The 19,746-nt window shown below is 47.6% G+C and overlaps 1 protein-coding gene across 1 annotated transcript; it reads right to left on the bottom strand.

Annotated features, from left to right (window-relative positions):
- Positions 1-226: 226 nt before the first annotated feature.
- On the bottom strand, positions 227-19,481 carry LOC142572727 (uncharacterized). Its single transcript, XM_075682035.1, has 2 exons — positions 18,595-19,481; positions 227-1,883 (listed from the first exon to the last, which is right to left on the bottom strand). The coding sequence occupies exon 1, from the start codon at positions 19,378-19,380 to the stop codon at positions 18,640-18,642; it is 741 nt and encodes a 246-aa protein (XP_075538150.1). The 5' UTR covers positions 19,381-19,481; the 3' UTR covers positions 227-1,883; positions 18,595-18,639.
- Positions 19,482-19,746: the final 265 nt, after the last annotated feature.

Here is a 19,746-nt window from a genome sequence, read left to right on the forward strand (position 1 = left end):
AAATGCGTGTTATTTTGTCAACGAACATTAGTCGCAGTCAGCCTCACATCGCGGTGCAAGTCGCAGAGAACTTGAGCCAAACATTTCTTTCTCCACATATTCCTTTAGTGCAACTGCAGAACACATGCTGTTGTTTACTGAGCCTTTTCTTTGGTCTCATACACAAACATCATATATATATATATATATATATATATATATATAGGTGTGCGTGTGTGTGGGGGGGGGGCGTTCAATGGCTAAATTGCGTTACACTATCTGTTTATTATTGCACTTTATCTGTATTGCCGCCTACAGGTATGGGTTTTATTCCGAGAAAGCCAGCTTTCATTATGAAGACTCCTACAATAAAACGACGACTGTCTAAACAGAGAAGCTTCAGATCCTCTTCCTTCATGCGTAATTCTTTTTCTTTTTTTCATATTGTGGTTCATAATGTTATTTTCGGTCCTTCTTGTAATTTATATTCACACGTTTGTTTTCCTTTGTTAATTTCGCGTAGTATACAATATTATTTCTTTGGTGTACGGAAGTCCACGGTCAGCCGCCGTGGTAGCTCACTGTCTGTGGCATACAGCTACTACTGAGCACGAGGTCGCGGGTCCGAATCCCGAGCGCGACGGCCGCATTTAGATCGGAGAGAAGTGCCAAATGGCTAAAGGGCTTATATTTAGGTGCGCGCTATAAGGATCTCCACCAGGTAGTCGAACTTAACCCAGAGCCGCCCGCTACGGCGCTTCTCATAGACACAGAGTTGTTTTTTAGGCATTGAACTCAATCAGCCCCTCAATCAAAGTCGACCTCTGTGATTTTTGTTCGCACGAAGTACAGAACAATAAAGCACGCATTTCTTTTGTGAAGCAGATTTGCACGTATTTATCCAGCTGCCTTGATAAGACTGCATTCGCACGACGGATCGAATCGCCGTTTAGTCCACACACAGATGGGGCATCGCAGAATCGTAAGGCCAGGAACAAGTCCGGGGCTCGTGCAAGCGTGATCCTCCGGCGCCATGAAGTCACTCGGCGCCAGATCCGCGGACTAAACCGACAGTTCGATCGGTTGTGGGAATCAACTTCTGCAACGGGACGACTGGACCTACTCTGTTCTCGCGTCCAAAGATGTGGAGTTCTTACGCCGACGTAGCCCGAGAAATTAAAGCCAATCGTGCCGACAGCAAAGTATACGCTCTTCGAGCTGCTGCGAGTAAGTGTAAGTCGTTAGAAAGCATACGGTCCAGTGTCGGCATTCACAGAGCATTTCGAGAGCTACAACAGTTCATATAAGCTTTAGGGCTGTAGTTTGAACGAACTCCCGTCGATCATATAATGGCGAACGTCTTTTAGTGAAAATGCACTTGGTCAACAACAAATAGTTCTCGTAACCGCCAAAAAATAATTTCAAATATTGCGAATCCGGTCAGGCTTGGGCTGGAAGGCACAGTCGGAGATGGGTACAAATGTTTGTGGAGCAAAGGCACAGAGAAAGGGCTAAAATCTGCCCGTCACTCGAGTCTGCGACCTTCGACCTTGGAAGTGTAAACCGAAGCTCCGTGTGTGAACGCTGTAGTGCGCCGCACAGTTTCTGGCCGTGTGCAACTGCGTCGAGACGGAATTCAGTTCTTTCCCGTTGACCGCGTTGTTCCGCCGCGTACGTGTTCCTCTAGCTTTTCTGCCCGTGTGCACAACGAGCAAAGCACTTTGACGTGTTTGACGGTCTGCGGCGCGCGGAGAAGTCTGCGGTGTCCTCCCCGAGACACCGAACCGCTCGCTCCGTCGTTTTGTCTCTCCCGGATTCGCGCGACTCGAAGACGCACCGACCAGTCTCCGCTCGCTCTTCGGGGCACGACGGGAAGAAGGTGGTCCGGCCGTGGGAGTAAGCTCCTGCGAACACGGAAAACAAGAAGCACGTGAGGTCTATAATCATGCCCAGTTTAAAACTCGTGTCTATATGTACGCCGAAAAGTGACGTATATGCTGTACGGTATACGCCTTGCGCGTGGCGTTAGAGTGATCGGACGTGCCTATAGTGATTCCGCATGGGCTCATCCGCAGCAGAAAGAGCACGCATCAAACTGTTCAAAGAAAAAAAAAGTATATCTTCAGAACTACACCATGCGCTTCAAACAAATGGAGAGGGAACTTTTTGTTTATTGCGATAGCAATTATGTGGACACTCCAAGTGAACTTTAGCCGTCGCCGTCGCCGTGAGGTTCTGTGTATATTTAGGTATATGTATGCTATATGACATGTGTTATATGCCGGTTATATTGCCACGCCATTTTCCTGACAAAATTATTCCTCACAATTTTGAAAATGGCAGCCCATGCACACACAAATGTCATGAAACAAAACACCGACACAGCTTGCCTTTTATCTTAGATCTTCTCGATAACAGATCTCAAACCTAAAAATGGTGCAACCTTATTGGTGCGGCTGCGCACGACCTCCTGGGATCTGTCCAGGAAAGAGGTTTGAAGCAAACCCGACATGGAAGAGTGGTGGTAAAGTCGCTAAGAAAGACCGATATGGATTTCATTAATAAACATAAATGAAATTGTCCGATGGCAGGATTCAAGCAGGGGACCCCTAGCACAACAGCTCCATTATTACTTAGTCATGCTACGTTTACTTCTTCTCATACTGCCGCTACAGCTACTAGTCTTATACACTTCGTGTAATATTCTAACATGTGGCTATCGCATTAATTGCTTCGTCCTTATGGCGAAACTGATTCTTTTTTAGGTATCATAACCACACTTTCAGTAGACATTTTCGTTTATTAACTGCGACAAAATGGGAAGCTCAGGAACATAGAATGCTATCAGCTAAAACGTGTCCAGCAGCACCATTCTACGTGGAAGCTGCTAGGGTATACGCCGTATACGCTGCAGAACAATGGAAAGTATTGAATACATTTGGCGTGATAAATTCTTCAACGATGTGCACTGTTAACGACATTACTCGTATTACTCGTGCGCATCAGACTAATCTATTACTTCCATACACCGCGGTCGCGAAACGAAGGTATAGCAAGGTGCGCGAAGGAAAAAGAAGCAAGCATTTCAGTGTTGCGTCAGGTGTTGCGAGCTCATTAAGCCATTCGAACGCAGCTACTGACTCTTCACATTCTGAGGCCGAAGTGGAAGCCGCGCAAGGCGGCAGATGTGTGCACCCCTCTGCGATACGCGAAAACGATTAGAACAAAAAAAGCAAATCGATAAAAGCGCGAGAGCGCGGCAGTCTGTATTGTTCGCCACTCCTCGAGTCAACAGAGCGCGAAAGCGATGCGTTTCCGAACGGCGACAATAAAGTGTCCTCGTCCTTCGCACGTACGATGCCTCCGAGGCTCTTCCCCCCTCGGGCGCACATCTATACACGGACACTCTGTACACACGCTGCTCGGCGCAACAAACCGCACCAACACGCACGCACGCAGAAGGGAGTGGGTGCAAAGCCGTACATAACGGCGCCCGCGCTATCAACGCACTCCATCTTTCCGAGCGAACGGGATTGATGAGACCGGTGCCTGCGTATCAAGGGTGCGGGGGGTCTTTTGCCCAGCCAAGCAACGGGAGCGCAGTCCTGTCTCGAGGCGGAGACTAAGATGAATGGTCCCCGCTTGCGGCCTGCCGGAGGACACCGCTGCTGAGGAAGCGGAGGATGAGCTGCTTCTTTGGAAGCTCGTACGCCGAAGTCACCGCGACCTACACTTGCGCGCTTTCTTTTTTCTTTCTTCTAGTTTTGTTTTTCGCGACGCGCCCTCCTGGTGACGCCCCGCGGTGCGTTGGCGCCGACAGCGTGGACGGCCGTGGCGACAACGTGGCGTCGCCGCTTTCGCACTCGCGGCCCAGAACTGCACGCTCCCTCCATTTGGAGAGCGATACAGATATGAGATGATTTAGGGCGGCGCGGTGTTACAGGTAGGTGGGACGCGGATCGTTGCGTTACCAATTTTGAAAGAAAAAAAAAAGGGAACTCGTCAAGATGGCCTTGGTATTCGAGATTTCGTCCTGCAGGTTGATTGTCCATCCCGACTGCATACATTCGGCGAGTTGCCTTAAACTTCCTAAGGGATATACAGTTCGAAGAAAACAGGGGCTAGAAAGTTGTTCGTCAACGCCCGTCACCGGAATACATCACCCGAGTTTACTTGCATGCAAAGGATGCTTGCATTCCATAGAGTAAATCAAGAGAGACTGGCAGTGGTAGCTCGTACGCTCTAACAATTGAAGCTCTGTCGTTTCAGAAGGGCTGTCGTTTCAGCCCAACTTATTCAAGATTAGCGCGGGCCCACCTTGTGTGACACTGTCCAACTCGCAAAGAAACCCGCCCCAGTTTCATGTCCAAAGTCCCCCGGGAACGTAGTAGTTACCGAAGAGTGCATGGATACCACTGCCCGCGACATGTCTTTGAATGACAGATGGCCACAATTCCCGAAGGCACTCAACAGCTTCATAACGGCGCCGGCGTACCCAGACCTTCCGCCTCCTCCCACTTTAGGCTTGAAAAAGCCGTTATCGATGAGATAAAGCCAAGAGCCACTTTTCTCTCTTTTTTTCTTTTTTTTCTCTCTGTTATTGTTATTATTATCATCATCATCATTTAGCATGTACGCTTAATGCAAAACTACAGTGTAATTCACGTTCTTGTATGTGTCGGTGAATAAGCGCTTCGTCGCCATTGATACCAAGACTCACTATATATGGGCAGATAGACATCGGATAATTTCCTGTTAATTACGTCTGAATCTAAATGAGCCCCATTCCATTAGCGTGCTTAAGTGTGTGCTATGTCTGAGTGAGTCACGGTGAGTATGAGTGGATGCAAAATTATTGAGACCACGTGCATTATAGATAAGCGTGTACGCCGACAGTAAGTGAGTCGGCTGCCTGGGTGCCTCGTCGCCAGTGCGGAAACTGCGATCGCCTCGATGTGCGCGTTCATAACGGTACGTGCGAAAAGTGCCCAAGTTTCGAAAAACGGTGCAGAAGATTCGACTACAGGTGAAACGGGCGTCATTCACAGACTGGAAGGAGTTTAGTGGGAGTCGGCACCTCCTCTGTAGTGGGCCCGGGCCACACACGAAAGGGGACCGGTCTCCGGACAACAGCAAATGCCCGGCTTCCGTGCTTGGGCTCTGCTTCAACAGTGCGCTGTCATTAGGAGAGGCTGTCGGGCGCCGAGATCTCTGCAGTCATCGGCGACGCCGGAACGGACGACGACGACGGGGGGACGGGTGACGACATCCGATACGGCGGCGTACCCTGGAAGCCTCCCTCCCATTAGAACCACGGCCCCGCAACCGACGGGGAGCTGTTCAGAACGAAGGCTTCCGCGCGCGCTCTCGGTGCTGTCTTCGTATTTCTTCGGAGCAGAAGCGGTCTCTTCCCTTTTTTTTTTTTATCGTCTTTTCATTTTTTCAGTACCGGCTTCTCTGCAGTCCTTGCCTTTCGTCCTTCTTAAACCGCTGTTCTATCTTTCTCTCTCTCTCCGCTGTTCTTTTTTTCTTTTATCTTTCGTTTCCAAGCCTGCTAAGTTCGACAGAGCGAAGCTCCGTCGCACAGTGGCACAGTACAGTCGCCGACTTAACGCTTCTCGTCATCAAAAGGCGTTCTCATTTTTGTTCACTGAATATCGTAGTTTAGCCTCCGTTTTGTTCTTTCTTTCTTTCTTTTCCTTTCCTCGACGTAACCCCGACTGTACGCGGAATGACTTCACTCATGCTGCACCACAAGAGTGGCGACGGCAGCCGGCAGTGCCTCCTCCTCCTCATCGGCTCCCTCTCCACTCCCCTTTTTCAGCACCTCCTTGTATGACTACAGGGTAAACCATACCTCGTAAGTTTTATTTGGTTTTTCTTTTTCTTTTTTCGAGAGAAATGGGAGCGGTTGCGCTGATTCGATCGTGACAGACGGTCTCTGTCACGATTCGTCATCCGGATACAGTTTCGTCTGCCTGAAGAGCAGAAGTCTACGAGGCATCTCGTCTGCTCGCTTTGCGCGGACACATCGGCTACAAGCGCTGCAGCCGAAGCGGCGGAAGTTGAACGAGTACACTACAAATGAATCACATCTGCCCTTTGGTTAAATTTTTTCACGTGACAATTAAGCAGCGCTGAGTGCCGCTTGTGGAGTCAACAGCGTTGCTTTAGTATTAGACAAGTCGCAAGTCGCTATATGTTTAAGACTGACTGGGCAGTTCGAGTGTGCCGATATTACGCGAATTTCAAGTGAATTTATTATCGGATAGCTGGCGCGATGGTATTAAGGGCGTTTCAGGCGTTGGTAGCGTATACTATAGTTTGGGTTGACGCTTTCGAGCTGCTGTGATGCGAAAGGCGACTTCATGTCACAGGCTGGCAGTTAACGCGAAGGATATGCTTGGTATCTTGATTTAGCGGCCCCGGAGGCACTGCCCGGGTGCTCCTTCTTGCGAACCAATCTAAGATGCGCTCTCCCGTTTGAGTCCAATTTATTTCAGGTTGCCACCGGGCCACCAGCTAACAAAGAAACACGCTCCCGGTTCGTGCTCAAGATTCCGCGGAAACGTAGCCTTTTCCAGGAGTGCATGGCCTCTTCCTATTTTAGGTTTGAAAATGTCGTCAACCGCGAGATAGAACCAAGAGCCGCTTTTTTTTTCCCTTTCGCATGTTTATTTGTTTATATTTATATATATTTTCTTTTCATTTTCCTCTTACTTCTTCCATTGCTTTTGATTGTGAATCACGCGGTGTGATCAGTGTATATTTTTATATATTTCTTCTTTTGCGTAATAAACTTTCAGTTACCCGCCGTGGTTGTTCAGTGGCTATGGTGTTGGGTTACTGAGCACGAGGTCGCGGTATCGAATCCCGGCTACGGCGGCTGCATTTCGATGGGGGCGAAATGCGAAAACACCCGTGTACTTAGCTTTAGGTGCACGTTAAAGAACCCCAGGTAGTCAAAATTTCCAGAGTCCTCCACTACGGCGTGCCTCATAATCAGAAAGTGGTTTTGGCACGTAAAATCCCATAATTTTAAAAAGTTTCAGTTGCTAGTTCAGCGCCGTGTTTTTCGACTCGCTTCTTTCGTTCTAGTCTCTCGTGCTGCCCCAAATATGAACTGATCTATGATTGCACGGCGCATGCACAACTTCTTTAACACAGGCCATAATCTCTGCGCAATTTTGGCAAGAACGCGCGTCAAGACTTGAGAACAGGAGGTGACTGTCTTGCGCCACGATGCGTTGGACACATGTCATTTCATCGCTCTGCCCTAAGTCCCGACAATCCAATTAAAACATGGGCACGACTTATGGGACGGAAGGGGAGAGGGAAAGATAATTTAAATGTGTAGCAAACATGCAGAATGTGTTGTAATAAAGAATGCATTGACTAGGACTAGTCGCAGCATCAAAATCGGCATCGTGAAGAGAGAGAACACAAGGAAATAAACATGAGGAGAATGCGAAGAGAAACATACTTAGAGGACACAATGAATCGTTCGCTATAGTACAGGCGTAGAAATGCAAATTTAAGCTAACTTGAATACAATATATATAAAATTGCATTACAAGTCCTGCCTGCATCCTGTGTTCAATATACCATCACGTGCCAACTGGCCCGACATCAAGCTGTTCTTGACATATATATGCGCAAATTGCGTACCACCCGTCGGCTTGTAGATAAAGACCTCGCTAGCTAGCACCGTGAACGGCGCTCTGTTTAAACTCGGCAGTGATCGAGCGCCCGCAGCAGGCCGACGTCATGCCCCCACGCAGGGCCCCTTATATTTACCCTGTCCTGGGTCGGGATTTAGGCCTCCTACCTATATTCCCGGGGCGCGCCAGACACAGCGTAATCCCTGCGCACGCTGCCCATGCGTCGCTGTCAAAACACGCGTCGCCATGGACGGTTTGTTTTTCTTGGTATCCGGCGCAGACTTCCCCTCTTTCACCGCAGAACTGCGGTGCATGCGCGAAGCCTACGTGTGCAGCTACGTCAGGCCTGCTGGGAACGTATCACGCAAACTATGTGCACGTTGTCTGGCTACAGAAAGAGAAAGTTTAAGAAAGAAAAACTGTAGTACTTTACGCGGTAAGAGTGTCTCAATATAAATACCAAGGCGTCATTCTAACAGAACATATTTCATGGTCTAAACATATTGAATATGTAAACGGGAAAGCCCTAAGGAAATAGGTTATTTTAGCCGCACTTTAGCTAGGACTCCCCGCGATACTAAACTGCTATTATATAAAACGTTAATTCACCCTGTTCTAAAATATGCATCTGTCGTTTCGTTCCCCTAAAGACAATGTGAAATAAGCTCGCTCAATAACGTTCAACGAAAATCTATCCATTTCATTTGCCGAAATCACATCCGCATAGTTGCTCACCAACGCAGGCTCAACAGTCTTTGAACATTTCGCCATTACTTTCACGTTATCACATATAAGCCTTAAAACTTTTATATGCATGCAATTAATAACTCCACCTCTGGTCTTTCTGACTGAAACTATATCACATTTACTAACGCAAGTTGCACCTGTAGCTCCCACGCCTTGAACATAACACCTATTTATGCCCCTACTAACACACTCAAGTACAGTTTTTTTTCCACGCACAATCTACCCGGTAACATTCCTTCACTATCACAAAAAGATATTATAGCTAGCCCTGGTAGGCACTTCGCTAATACGTAACGCACTTCTTTTTTATCATTCATCCTTTTGTCTATATCTGTGTTTATTAAAGTGTAATCTACAGTAATGTATAATGTTCCTACTTCTGCTATAGCCCTATGTTGGGCTGCAGTATATTAAGTAAATAAATAAATAAATAAATGCTACCTTTAATGGGACGTGACCCATTTAAACGATTTCGCGAACAAAGAGAGTAAGGTTACAACACGACGTTCTCTCTACTGTCTCTCTTTCGTTGTCTCCTTGCGAAGTGGGAAAGTGCACTCGTTTCACAGCCGTGGGGTTCATGGTCGAACCCAAGAAATGATGTTCTTTCTTTCTTTCGTTCGTTTAAGTGCTCTATCAGTAATAATAATAAAAAGTTGAGAGGGATTCAACCTCTAGTTAAAGTCGATGAAAGGCAATGTCTTCCCGTGCGAGATGGGGATTTGAATGGGGTCTGTGGACCGTACAATTTATTGTTAGAGCCGTGTTGGAGTGACGTTTGATCGACGTCATCTAGAGGTTGACTAGCCCTCCAACTTTTTGTCATCAGTTATCATCATCATCATCATCAGCAGCAGCAGCGCCATCATCATCATCATCATCATCATCATCGGTCATCATCATCAGCATGATTTTAGACTGCACTATCTTGGGGCTTGGCCCACGAAAGAGGCGGGAAACAGAAGTTAAAAACAGATGTACCCGCTTCGGAAAAGTGGCAGTAACTCGCCAAGGAAAACATCCTCTGCAATAATGATGATAATGATGACGATAAGAAGAAGAAGAAGAAAATACAACGTCGTTTGAAGTAGATCGGTTAGTGCTAGCGGTAAGAACAGCCCCTTCCGTTGTCAATCGATCGGTCACGCACATTTTCTTTTTGCAGTACCTCCATCGTTGTTCTCGGCATTTTCTCCGTGGTCCCGCGAAGTTGTTTGTTTTGACGCGCCCGCGGGGACCTGGCCGAGACAACGGCGACGCTCTGGCGTTTTGTCTCCATGCGCGGAACACTAATGGGACAAGGGGAAAGGGGGAGGCTCCTGTCAAATAGTCCACACGAACGCGATGGCCCCTTGGAACCTTTCCAGGAAAACAGAGCGCGCGGACATCCGCAGAATTCGCTCGTCAGTCCTCCCATCCTGCTTTATTCTATTTCATATTATTTTTTTCGTGTTATTCTTTTGTCGCCTGCTCTTCTGCCGCAGCGTCGAAGCACACACACTTTGCAGTGATTTAAGCGAGGGATGTGCCCGTGACAGGACCCGGCGCTGCATTTTTTTTTTCTCGTTTTGTTCCTAGAGGAGCGAGGCACATATGGCTTTGTTAGGGCGATAACGAAGGCAGGGTAAACGCGATTTTGTACTACATGTGATTGCACAAAACTGCCCCGCCGTTGGCGCCGTTGTGCCGACCACTCTTCTTAGTGGCACGATGCCAAGGCGCAAAACATAGAGGTGTGGAAGCGGCGGAGAAGTGCCTGTCGTTTTCTCGCTTGTCGACTCGAATCACGCCGGTTCCTCTCGGAGCAGCTTCATAATGCGCTGCTCTGCTTACAGCAAATATTTATAGCGCCAGCTTTGTGAGGCCTTCGGTAGCCGGTATGCGTTCGGCGGCCATGTTTTGAACGTGGACTAAAGGAACCCTAGCGAACAAACGTAAATCAGTTTAGACTTGCGTTCTCTTCGTACTCTAATAGGAATTCCGAGTGCAAGCGGATAAAATGAAGGACGCAGTTCCCTTTTCTGAACTCTGGGCCAGCTTCATGCAACGCCTTTGCGGCAGTGCGAATCACGAATTTCGAGATATTGCTCCCAGGTTCGAGCCGCGTTTTGGCGCGGGAAATGTTTTCAGAACATGATATATATGCTGAATCACAAGTTTCTATAATATGCAATGCAGTCCTTTTTGCACCGGTAAACGACTAACCAGACCACTCCGTCACCCCGTCAAGTGCTCCCGAGTCTTTCCTGACGTCCCGAGCCTCCGGTGACGGTCGGTGATAATGGCCATTGTGCACAGGCAGACTATACACGATGCGAACGCTGTGAGTGTCGTGTACTAACGGCTCGCGGTGTTTCTCTTCTTTTCTACTTTTCTTGTTGTTGTTTCTTTTTTTGCACACTGCAGTCGAAATATGTCAAGCCAAATATATAGGGTGTTTCACGCAACTTGAGCCGTGCCTTTAAGAATATGCAAATGTCACGCAGCTGGACCGAAACAAGGTAACGTTGTTTGCCGTCGCTTGGAAATACTGAGAATATTTTTTGCCTTCCGCCTAATTACATAATTAGTCCTAATAATTTAATCGACTTCTCGAATATTTAAATCAGATGCAAAGTGTAGATGAGGAAATTGTAGGGCGACATGAAAAACTCCCGATACAGCTTTATGTTGCTCAGTACGCGCTACGCAAAAGTATATTTTCGAGCGTGAAAGACGCCCGCGAATACACTCAATATTGCCGCGCGACTGGCCGCTGGAGGCCACTCTGCGTGTTTCGGGTTGCTTCATGGCAGCTGCAAACATCCCTAATAACATGTCAATGGCGCCCGTAACCAGAAATTAAACCTTACATACTCATATTTTACCATGCTTTTCCCATAAAAAATCGTTAAATTGGAAACGACACTGAATTTACTTCACAGCCCCGAGTTTTGTCATTATCAGGGAATGAAAAGTATTTCGTTAAATTTAAGATTTAGTAAAATCAGGCATCGTTAAGTCGAGGTTCGACTGCACTAAGACAAAAATTTTGCTTCGGCTCATCTCTCTCTCTCTCTCTCTCTCTCTCTCTCTCTCATGCATGCTTGCAAGGGGAGTCAACACGAAAGGACTGTCGTAATACTGAACATACATTGCGAACAGAACACATCTATATAGAAATTAACCCTCACAAAGTAATTTTCAGGGCGCTGGCTGTCTCTTCCTGTGCCCTTCTTTTTTTTTCATTCGTTCTTCTTCGCTCCTGCAGCGGAACGAGCAGCGCTGTCCGAGAACTACGCGTCCTCGCGCCGAGCAGCCGTGCGACGAGGCTTTCCGTAAGCGCACCACATAAATGTGTCCGTGCGCGCACCGCCGCGCGTCACACGGTCAGGAAACCGCGTAGTTTACGAGCTGTGCCCAACGGTCTCTCCGCGCCGGGCCCCGCGGGGACGGCGTCCGCAGCATGGCACGCTCTCGGATGCCGTTACGGCGCCGCTGACATGTGAACCGCAGGGGTCGACACCGCGCGCACTTGGTCCTCGAGCTGCCGCCCTCCCCCCGCCCCCCCCGCAAGCGTGGCGTTTCGGAACCGAAGAAGATACTGCGAGCGAAGACCCCACCTCCTAGCTCGGACATTCACGGAAACGGGGACCTCTGCAAGATGGAGTCTTTCTGGACGGCGAGCGTGGGCGCGGGTGAGGAGGGGTGTGTGGCGGACAGTGTACGGACCTTGTCGATTGTTGTTCGCTGCCCCGCTGTAGCAGAGAAGCGCCCCAGACCCCGCGTTTCCCGTGCCTCTGCCGATCCACCGCGGTGCTTGCTCACGGTTGCGCGCGCGGCAAGAGTCCTTCTTATCGCGTGCGCATGTATCTTCCGCTCGCGGCCGGTGGGAGAGCGACTAAACGGCCTCGTTGACGGCTTTGGTGCCGAGTTTAGAGGGTCGTTCTGTGGCGTTGCGGAGGCCGTGCGGAATTGGGTATCGGGTCTGCTAAGTTCTCAACGAGGCCGTAATGCCTGTTGAGCAGGAAGAACGTGTCGGAACTCTTGTCGACACGGGTTTCGCTTCGGTTCGCTTCTTTGCGCGGTGAGTATAAACAGCGTGGGAAGGAATCTGCGAAAGAAGGGAGACTGCAAAGATAAGCTTGCGATAACTGCCGTTATTTTACTGCCGATAACTGCCGTTATTTTAGTGTATACAGAACATAAAGTATATAAGGTAACTTACAAGCCGAAAAATTGCAACCTCAGCAATTGTTTATAGCAAGGATAATTCTTAATTCGGTGTATAGCGAGCATTTCGTGTTGTTCTTTGGGCATGAGCGCTATAATCAGCTTTAATTCCCCCTTTGAAAATGGACCGGGCGTTTCAGCATGATCCTCAGTTTCTGGTATCTACGAGCATCTGCAGTTGCATTTCCCTCTTCGATTGTAGGTGTCTTCAGTAATATGATTTTTTTTTTTTACACTTGCGCACCGAGATTTCTCCACGATGCTCAAGTTGAAGTGTGTATTTGATAATGACGGCAGTTGTAATTAAAACACTGTATTATATCTACTTAGTCAAATTCTTCACCGCCGGGATAAATGCTGCGCCCTGTTGTTTTACATAATGCATTTTTGGTTGCTGAATGAATGCCAAACGGACCATAAAGAATTTATCTTCTTTCCAGCAATAACTTTAACGGCAATTTTCAGCATTGCAGTTGGAGGTCGGGCATCAAGTCAGTAGACAGGCGAGCTCTCACAAGCAATAAAGGACCTGATAAAAAAATTTTTTAAAAACCGCCGAGCATAGAATTCAGAAACCCCAGAGATCAGGTTGAATTGACTGGCATGTCAAAAGTGGTCACCAAGAGGGAAATACGCGCCATTAAAAATTAAAAGCTCGGAGAGATTGAGGAAGCAGTAATGAACAGAAGAAGCATGAAATCAACAAAAAAATTTGACTTCGCATTGACAAAAACAAGGCGTATGCAGTCAAAGATGGACAAGGCAGTAACTTCAGCAATTTGAGCGATATAATAAAGGCTGCCGAGAAATTTTCTGCCAGACTCTACAGTAACCAGAAGAGCCACGAAGCTACGATTCTACGACGCAGTTGCGAAGAATAAATGTATGTTCAGGTTCCAACTAGACATGAAGTTATGCGGCATTTCTGAAATATGGCCAAGGAAATGTATAGCAAAAGACAAAACAAAAGTAGATCTGGTAATATATAGTGGGGACAAGGTATTTAAGAAGTTTCCCACCATTTATACGCAATGCTTCGTAGCTTTAAACGTGTACCAGCGACTTGGAACAAGGGCAACACGATAATAATTCATAATGAAGGAGACGTTAAATAACTGAGCAATTTTACGCCCGTTAGATTGATTTTGGTGCTACACATATTCAGTGAAGTGGTTTCCAATAGAATCAGGGCAACGCTTGAACTCAGTCCAATCAGCGGGAATCTGCCTTTAAAAAGGTAATGTTCAACACTGAACCACATCAGTTGCCACCCGCGGGTAATTAAATACCTGACCCTCTGGCGTTCACAGTGTCAGACGCAATGTCTTCAGTGTTATTCAATGTGTGCTTTCAAGAGATATTCAGTATTCTATATCGAGAAGGATTTACAGGAAGGATCAGAGGAAGCTATCTCATCAACGCTGGATGTGGCTGAAAACAAATGATTGAGGTTATAATCCGGCAACATATAAGGGTAAGTTGGAGGATTAACCTGACATAAACTATAAGGTCATGATCCATATATCGAGTCTCGAAAAAGAAAAAGAATTTGCGATTCGTATACGCCTCTTGAAGCTGTGCTGAAATATTTATCTACGCCGAGTAATCACAAAGGGCCCGGATTATCACAAGGATATGTTCAGAGCCCGTATTTAAAAAAAAGAAAAAGAAAACAGCTCTCACGTTAGGATATTTCTTAAGAGAAAATTTCAGCCAATACTTACGGTAGACATATCTTTAGTGAATTAAGGCGGCTGGCCAACGGCCAGGACACTTGTCGAAGAAAAACTATGAATTCGGCCCCAGATAAGTAAAGGATGATTGGAGCACATATACAGCGGGCATTTATGAGTCATGAACGGTAGCTCACCATTAACATTCAAAAGAAAAGCACACAGTCATTGTATTCTATCAGTACCAGCTTCTATAGGGGCTGAAACATGCACAATGTTAAAAACGCAGCGTCCAACAATCAATGGAACGAAAAATAGAACGTTAAGAGGCACGACGATGGCAGTATGGACCAGAGAATGAAGGTGTCTAGTGGATATCCTTGTTAAGGCTAAAAGGAAAGACACGCACGTTACACATTGCGTATAGAGCAGATAACTGATGATCTATTAAAAATTAATACAATGGTTACCTAGAGAAGGTAAAGGCAGTTTAGGATTGCAAGGAATTGGGTTCCGTTAAGAGAATAGCAAATTTTCCAACTATATATGATGGCGTCAGCTGAAGCAAGAACGGGACAATCCACTGGGGGGCTTTCATCCTGCAGTGCACACCCAACGTGCTGCTGCTGATGACACACATCATAATTGCCACTTAGCTCAACTGCCGCATACACTATAGCGATGGCGATTGCATCCTGCGAAGCTTTGCTGAACCAAATTAAAGAAATATATATATTATTTAATGGTATTGAACGAAAGGGGACATCTTTTGCAATGGATACTATATAGATGTCTTGCTCAAAGCGACACCCCGGGCTTTTCCGAGGCGTTGTACCCTCGGCACTACTTAACGTTCTCTTTCTCAAGCCAATACTCGACACAGTCAAGCGCAACACTGCTCATCTGCTATTACCCGACGAAAGCCCGCGCATTAACCACGACGCGGCCGATGGCCTCAGATTGCGTCAGAACGTTCATCCGCTGGAGTTAACTTCTTCGCAGGTTAATAAAAGGTACTATCTAGTTCACGCCGCTAAGGAAAACAATTTTGCAACAACCAATAAAAACATGCAGCGCACAATGCAATTGAAGAAATTACAAATGAGGGACGGGAAACAGGAGGAAGGGAGGGGGGGGGGGGTCGGCCGCCCCCTTTAGAGTCGCGTCTGTGCTGCAGTCATTGCTTGGACATTGCTTTTATAAACTACGCGCAGAAGAAATTACGAGAAAGCCAAACGAAAAGAAAAATGCGCCATTTTTTTTTCAGCAGCGTTAGAATTTAACCGAGAGAAAGGAAAAACGGGGTTTCAAATTCAAGATTTCACTTATCTCGACACTACAAATAATAAATATTTTTTAAATTATTATAATGTTCCTCGTGCTTTCTTTGACTTCATTGCCTGTTGGCTGCATCTGGGCTCGTATAGTCAGAGATAGCTCTTACGCGAGAATTCTTCAGAGCAAATGGTAGGCAGTCCTGATGCTGGACATATTACTATAGCGATGGCGTCCGGCCAATGGCTAAGAGCACTTAACAACAAAAAAGCTTCGACAATTCATCCTAGTTTTCTTACTTTACTGAAAATCTGGTTCCTCGGCGCCTGTTCTTCTCGATGGCGGCGCGAAGACACGTAATTCGTTAAAACTGGTTGCTGGGACGCGTTGTTCGTAGGATATTTCATGCTAACTAGTGCAACGGTAGGACACAATGTCAGGTGCTGTATACGACTGCGGACAACTTGTTCATCGAGTTTTTAATTAACTGCGTTAATATGAAGCTGGCTGGCATTGTTGAAATTACAGAGTTGGATCACCGGCTTTCTAAAGAAAGAAAAGCGGTCAATTAATGCATGAAGATGGCCGTGACACGTACGGACAAAAAGCGGCTGCCTGCTTTACCGAGATCAGCTGATGCCCTCCCGTTCAAGCGCTTAACATTCCAACGTCAACTGTCAAGAAGGCAGAACATGCTCTATTTAAAAAATATATATATATATATATATATATATATATATATATATATATATATATATATATATATATATATATATATCGTTCTTTTTTCTAGGGGGGGGGGGTGATGCGCCTTCACTCTGTGATTCAAGAAACAGTACCCCGAAGAATGGTCATCAATACAAAGACGAGGTGTTCTAGTTGCTTAGCAACAATGGGAACGCCGCGGTCACGCACCACACGCGCGAAAACTCCACAGGTCACAGCATGAACGAGAAGTTTGAAGTCGTTTTTAGAACTCATAAGAGTGCTTCCACAGTCTTTTGGACCGACGAGTGTTGGGAACGTGTCCTGCCAGAGAATGCGCATGCGTTCATTGATTGCTTCTTTTCGTCCTTTATCACTCATATTTGTATTCCTTGTTCCTCTACCCCAGTGTAGGGTAGACTACCCCAGTGTATAGAATAGCTCTGGTAAGCACCCCTGCCTATAACGACGACGTCCTGTTAGTTTTCAGTAACTGTCCGAATTTCAGTACCTGCAATGAAGATGACTGCATCTAGCAGTGCTTGCGGTAACTGACTATTATGCTACACTAGCGCGTATGCCTCCCACGCGAGAGCTACCGATAGATGCCTATAATGCATTATGTAAGATGTGTAGTGTGCGGCTTTTAAAGGAAGGTATAGAGCATGCTCACTACAGACACGTGGAAAAAAAAGGAAGTTTTTGTTTCTGAGTAACCGCGTGCTCGACTTATTTTATGTGCAGCTGCCCTAGGAGACCAAGTCTTCAAAAACTGGAGGAATGGCACTGTAGTTTGACCTACATACGAAAACTACAGCTGTAAAACGCATACTTACTCCATTTCTTCTTTTTTTTTTTATCATTATGCGGCGGTGAGGCTTGGCCTTCCCGTCCCAACGTGGGAGCGGCGCGCAGTCTTGGCCCTAACAACGGAGTGAATATTCTTCCGGAACTGAATAAAGTTTACTACCTACCTACCTTATCTCTGTAGGCGGTTCAACGAGGTAGTACAAGAAGCGGGAATGTAGCGTGACTAGCGAGCATGAGCTTGCGATTTGTTTTGTAACATGCATTTAAGTAAACACCAAACATCAAAGAATTTGAATCGCCCATAAGTAAAGTACATACATCGACTATAAAAAGTCATATATACCCACGTGCTGACCTGAGTGATTATAATGCGATAGCGTTATCAAGGAAACTAAAAGATTAATTCTAAGTGCTTTTTTTTTTCTCTCAGTCATGTGCGAGTATATATGTTTAGTGCGAGTAAACAAACTCAAGTAAACACTTATGTTGTCTTCCAGAACTTGTCTCCTTTTACCCGCCGTGGTTGCTCAGTGGCTGTGGTGTTGGGCTGCTGAGCACGAGGTCGTGGGATCGAATCCTGGCCGCGGCGGCCGCATTTCGATGGGGGCGAAACCACCCGTGTGCTTAGATTTAGGGGCACGTTAAAGAACCCCAGGTGGTCGAAATTTCCGGAGTCCTCCACTACGGCGCGCCTCATAATCAGAAGGTGCTTTTGGCACGTTAACCCCCATAATTTAATTTAACTTGTCTCCTTTTTTCGATGGGGGCGAAATGCGAAAACACCCGTGTGCTTAGATTTAGGTGCACGTTAAAGAACCCCAGGTGGTCAAAATTTCCGGAGTCCTCCACTACGGCGCGCCTCATAATCAGAAGGTGCTTTTGGCACGTTAACCCCCATAATTTAATTTAACTTGTCTCCTTTTTCCGATGGGGGCGAAATGCGAAAACACCCGTGTGCTTAGATTTAGGTGCACGTTAAAGAACCCCAGGTGGTCAAAATTTCCGGAGTCCTCCATCGTGCCTCATAATCAGAAAGTGGTTTCGGCACGTAAAACCCCAAATATTATTATTGTCTCCTTTTTCCCTTTTCTGCCCAAAAAAATAATTTACTATTCAACGCCAACTGGCCGAAAAGATGCCCTCCTGTCAAACGTTAACAGGATCTGTCAGCCCGTGCATTTTGATTACATAGCACACGTCTGATACGATCCTGCCGTTAGATAACCTATGCGAGGACGCATATCGTGCGCTGTTGTCACGATCGGCCCACCCACGCTCTCGATTAAACTTTTTTCCGCGATCGGCCATCTTTATTTTGCGTCGACAGCAACAACGAATAATCATATCGCGCCATCAGCCTCCCTCCGCGCTTAGTTTGACCAATATATTTCCTTTAAACTATTTGAACGGGGGCGTATAGCGTCGCCCGAGGCGCACACATTTCGCTTTTGAAATTCGGTGTGTAGTGGCTAACAGAAAAGAAAAAAAGGCAAAGCGATGTGAAACACACGAGAAGCAGAGACGACACTCACCTCGCAAATAATTTACGTCGCCGCAGCAGCAGCGGTGCGCGGCGGTCAGAGCGTGGACCACTCTCCTTCCATCCTCCAGACGGAGAAGGCGTAGCTGAGGTGTTCGTTGGCGATGAAGCTGCACTGGCTGCTCAGTTTGCTCTCGGTCTCGTCGCTGTTGAGCACCTCGAACAGGAAGGAGATGTACATGGAGGCCAGCTTGAGGGTCTGGATCTTGCTCAGCTTGTCCGACGGCATGGTCGGGATGATCTTGCGCAGCGACGCGAACGCCTCGTTGAGCGACTGCGTGCGCTGCCGCTCGCGCACGTTGGCCAGCATGCGCTGCGTCTGCAGCTCCTCGAAGCTGTGGCAGGGACGCTTGCGCGACCGCGAACCGTCCGACGACGACGAGGAGGACTCGCCGTCCGAGTCGTTCCTCTTTAAACTGTGCTGCTGCTGGTGGTGGTGTTGCTGCTGTTGCTGCTGCTGCGACGGCTTACGCTGGCGCTTGGCGGCGATGCCCTGCAGATGCTCGCCGATGCACGATCGCTCTTCGACGCCGTTCGGGGACGGCAGTCGGTGCTGTTGGTGAAGGCGAGGGTGACACGCGTCGCCGTTGGACGCCAGCTGAGGCACCGGGTGCTGGACGATGACGTGGGGGACGTGACCGTGCTGGTGATGCTGCTGATGAGACACGCTTTGCTGATACGAAGCCTGCAGGACGGCGTAGTGGCTATCAGTCGCGGGCGACGGCAGACAACTGTCCTCCAGCACCGCAGAAGGAAACACGCTCGGCGTGTGAGGCATGTCGCGTAAACAGGGCAGCTTCCTGAGAAAACAAAAAAAAACACGGATCTCGTGGTGGTCGCTAGGACCGACGGCGAGGCAGTGGCACGCGACTAAAGCGGACCGACGTCGCCCGGCTTCTTAAAAACACCGGGTCCTTCGGCAAGAGCTGGAGAATTTGAAGGGGGCCGGGCTTGGTTGGTGGTCCGAGACCAATGGGGATCCTCGGGGCGCGGCAACGCAAAGCCAAGCCCCACTCACGAAGGAACTCTCGCTCTCTCCTTTACTCACTTCCCCGTGTGGTGTCCTCCTCCTCCCTTTCTGCTCCGGGCCCGCGCGGGGCCTCCCACGCGAGCGCGTTATAGTCTGCGTTCACTTGCGGTGGTT

This window comes from Dermacentor variabilis, chromosome 2 (assembly GCF_050947875.1).
Source record: "Dermacentor variabilis isolate Ectoservices chromosome 2, ASM5094787v1, whole genome shotgun sequence".
Classification (NCBI taxonomy): Eukaryota; Metazoa; Arthropoda; class Arachnida; order Ixodida; family Ixodidae; genus Dermacentor; species Dermacentor variabilis.

What these genes read in the sequence shown, in the direction of transcription:
- LOC142572727 (XM_075682035.1), bottom strand. Translation starts at nt 19,380, where the DNA reads ATGCCTCACACGCCGAGCGTGTTTCCTTCTGCGGTGCTGGAGGACAGT.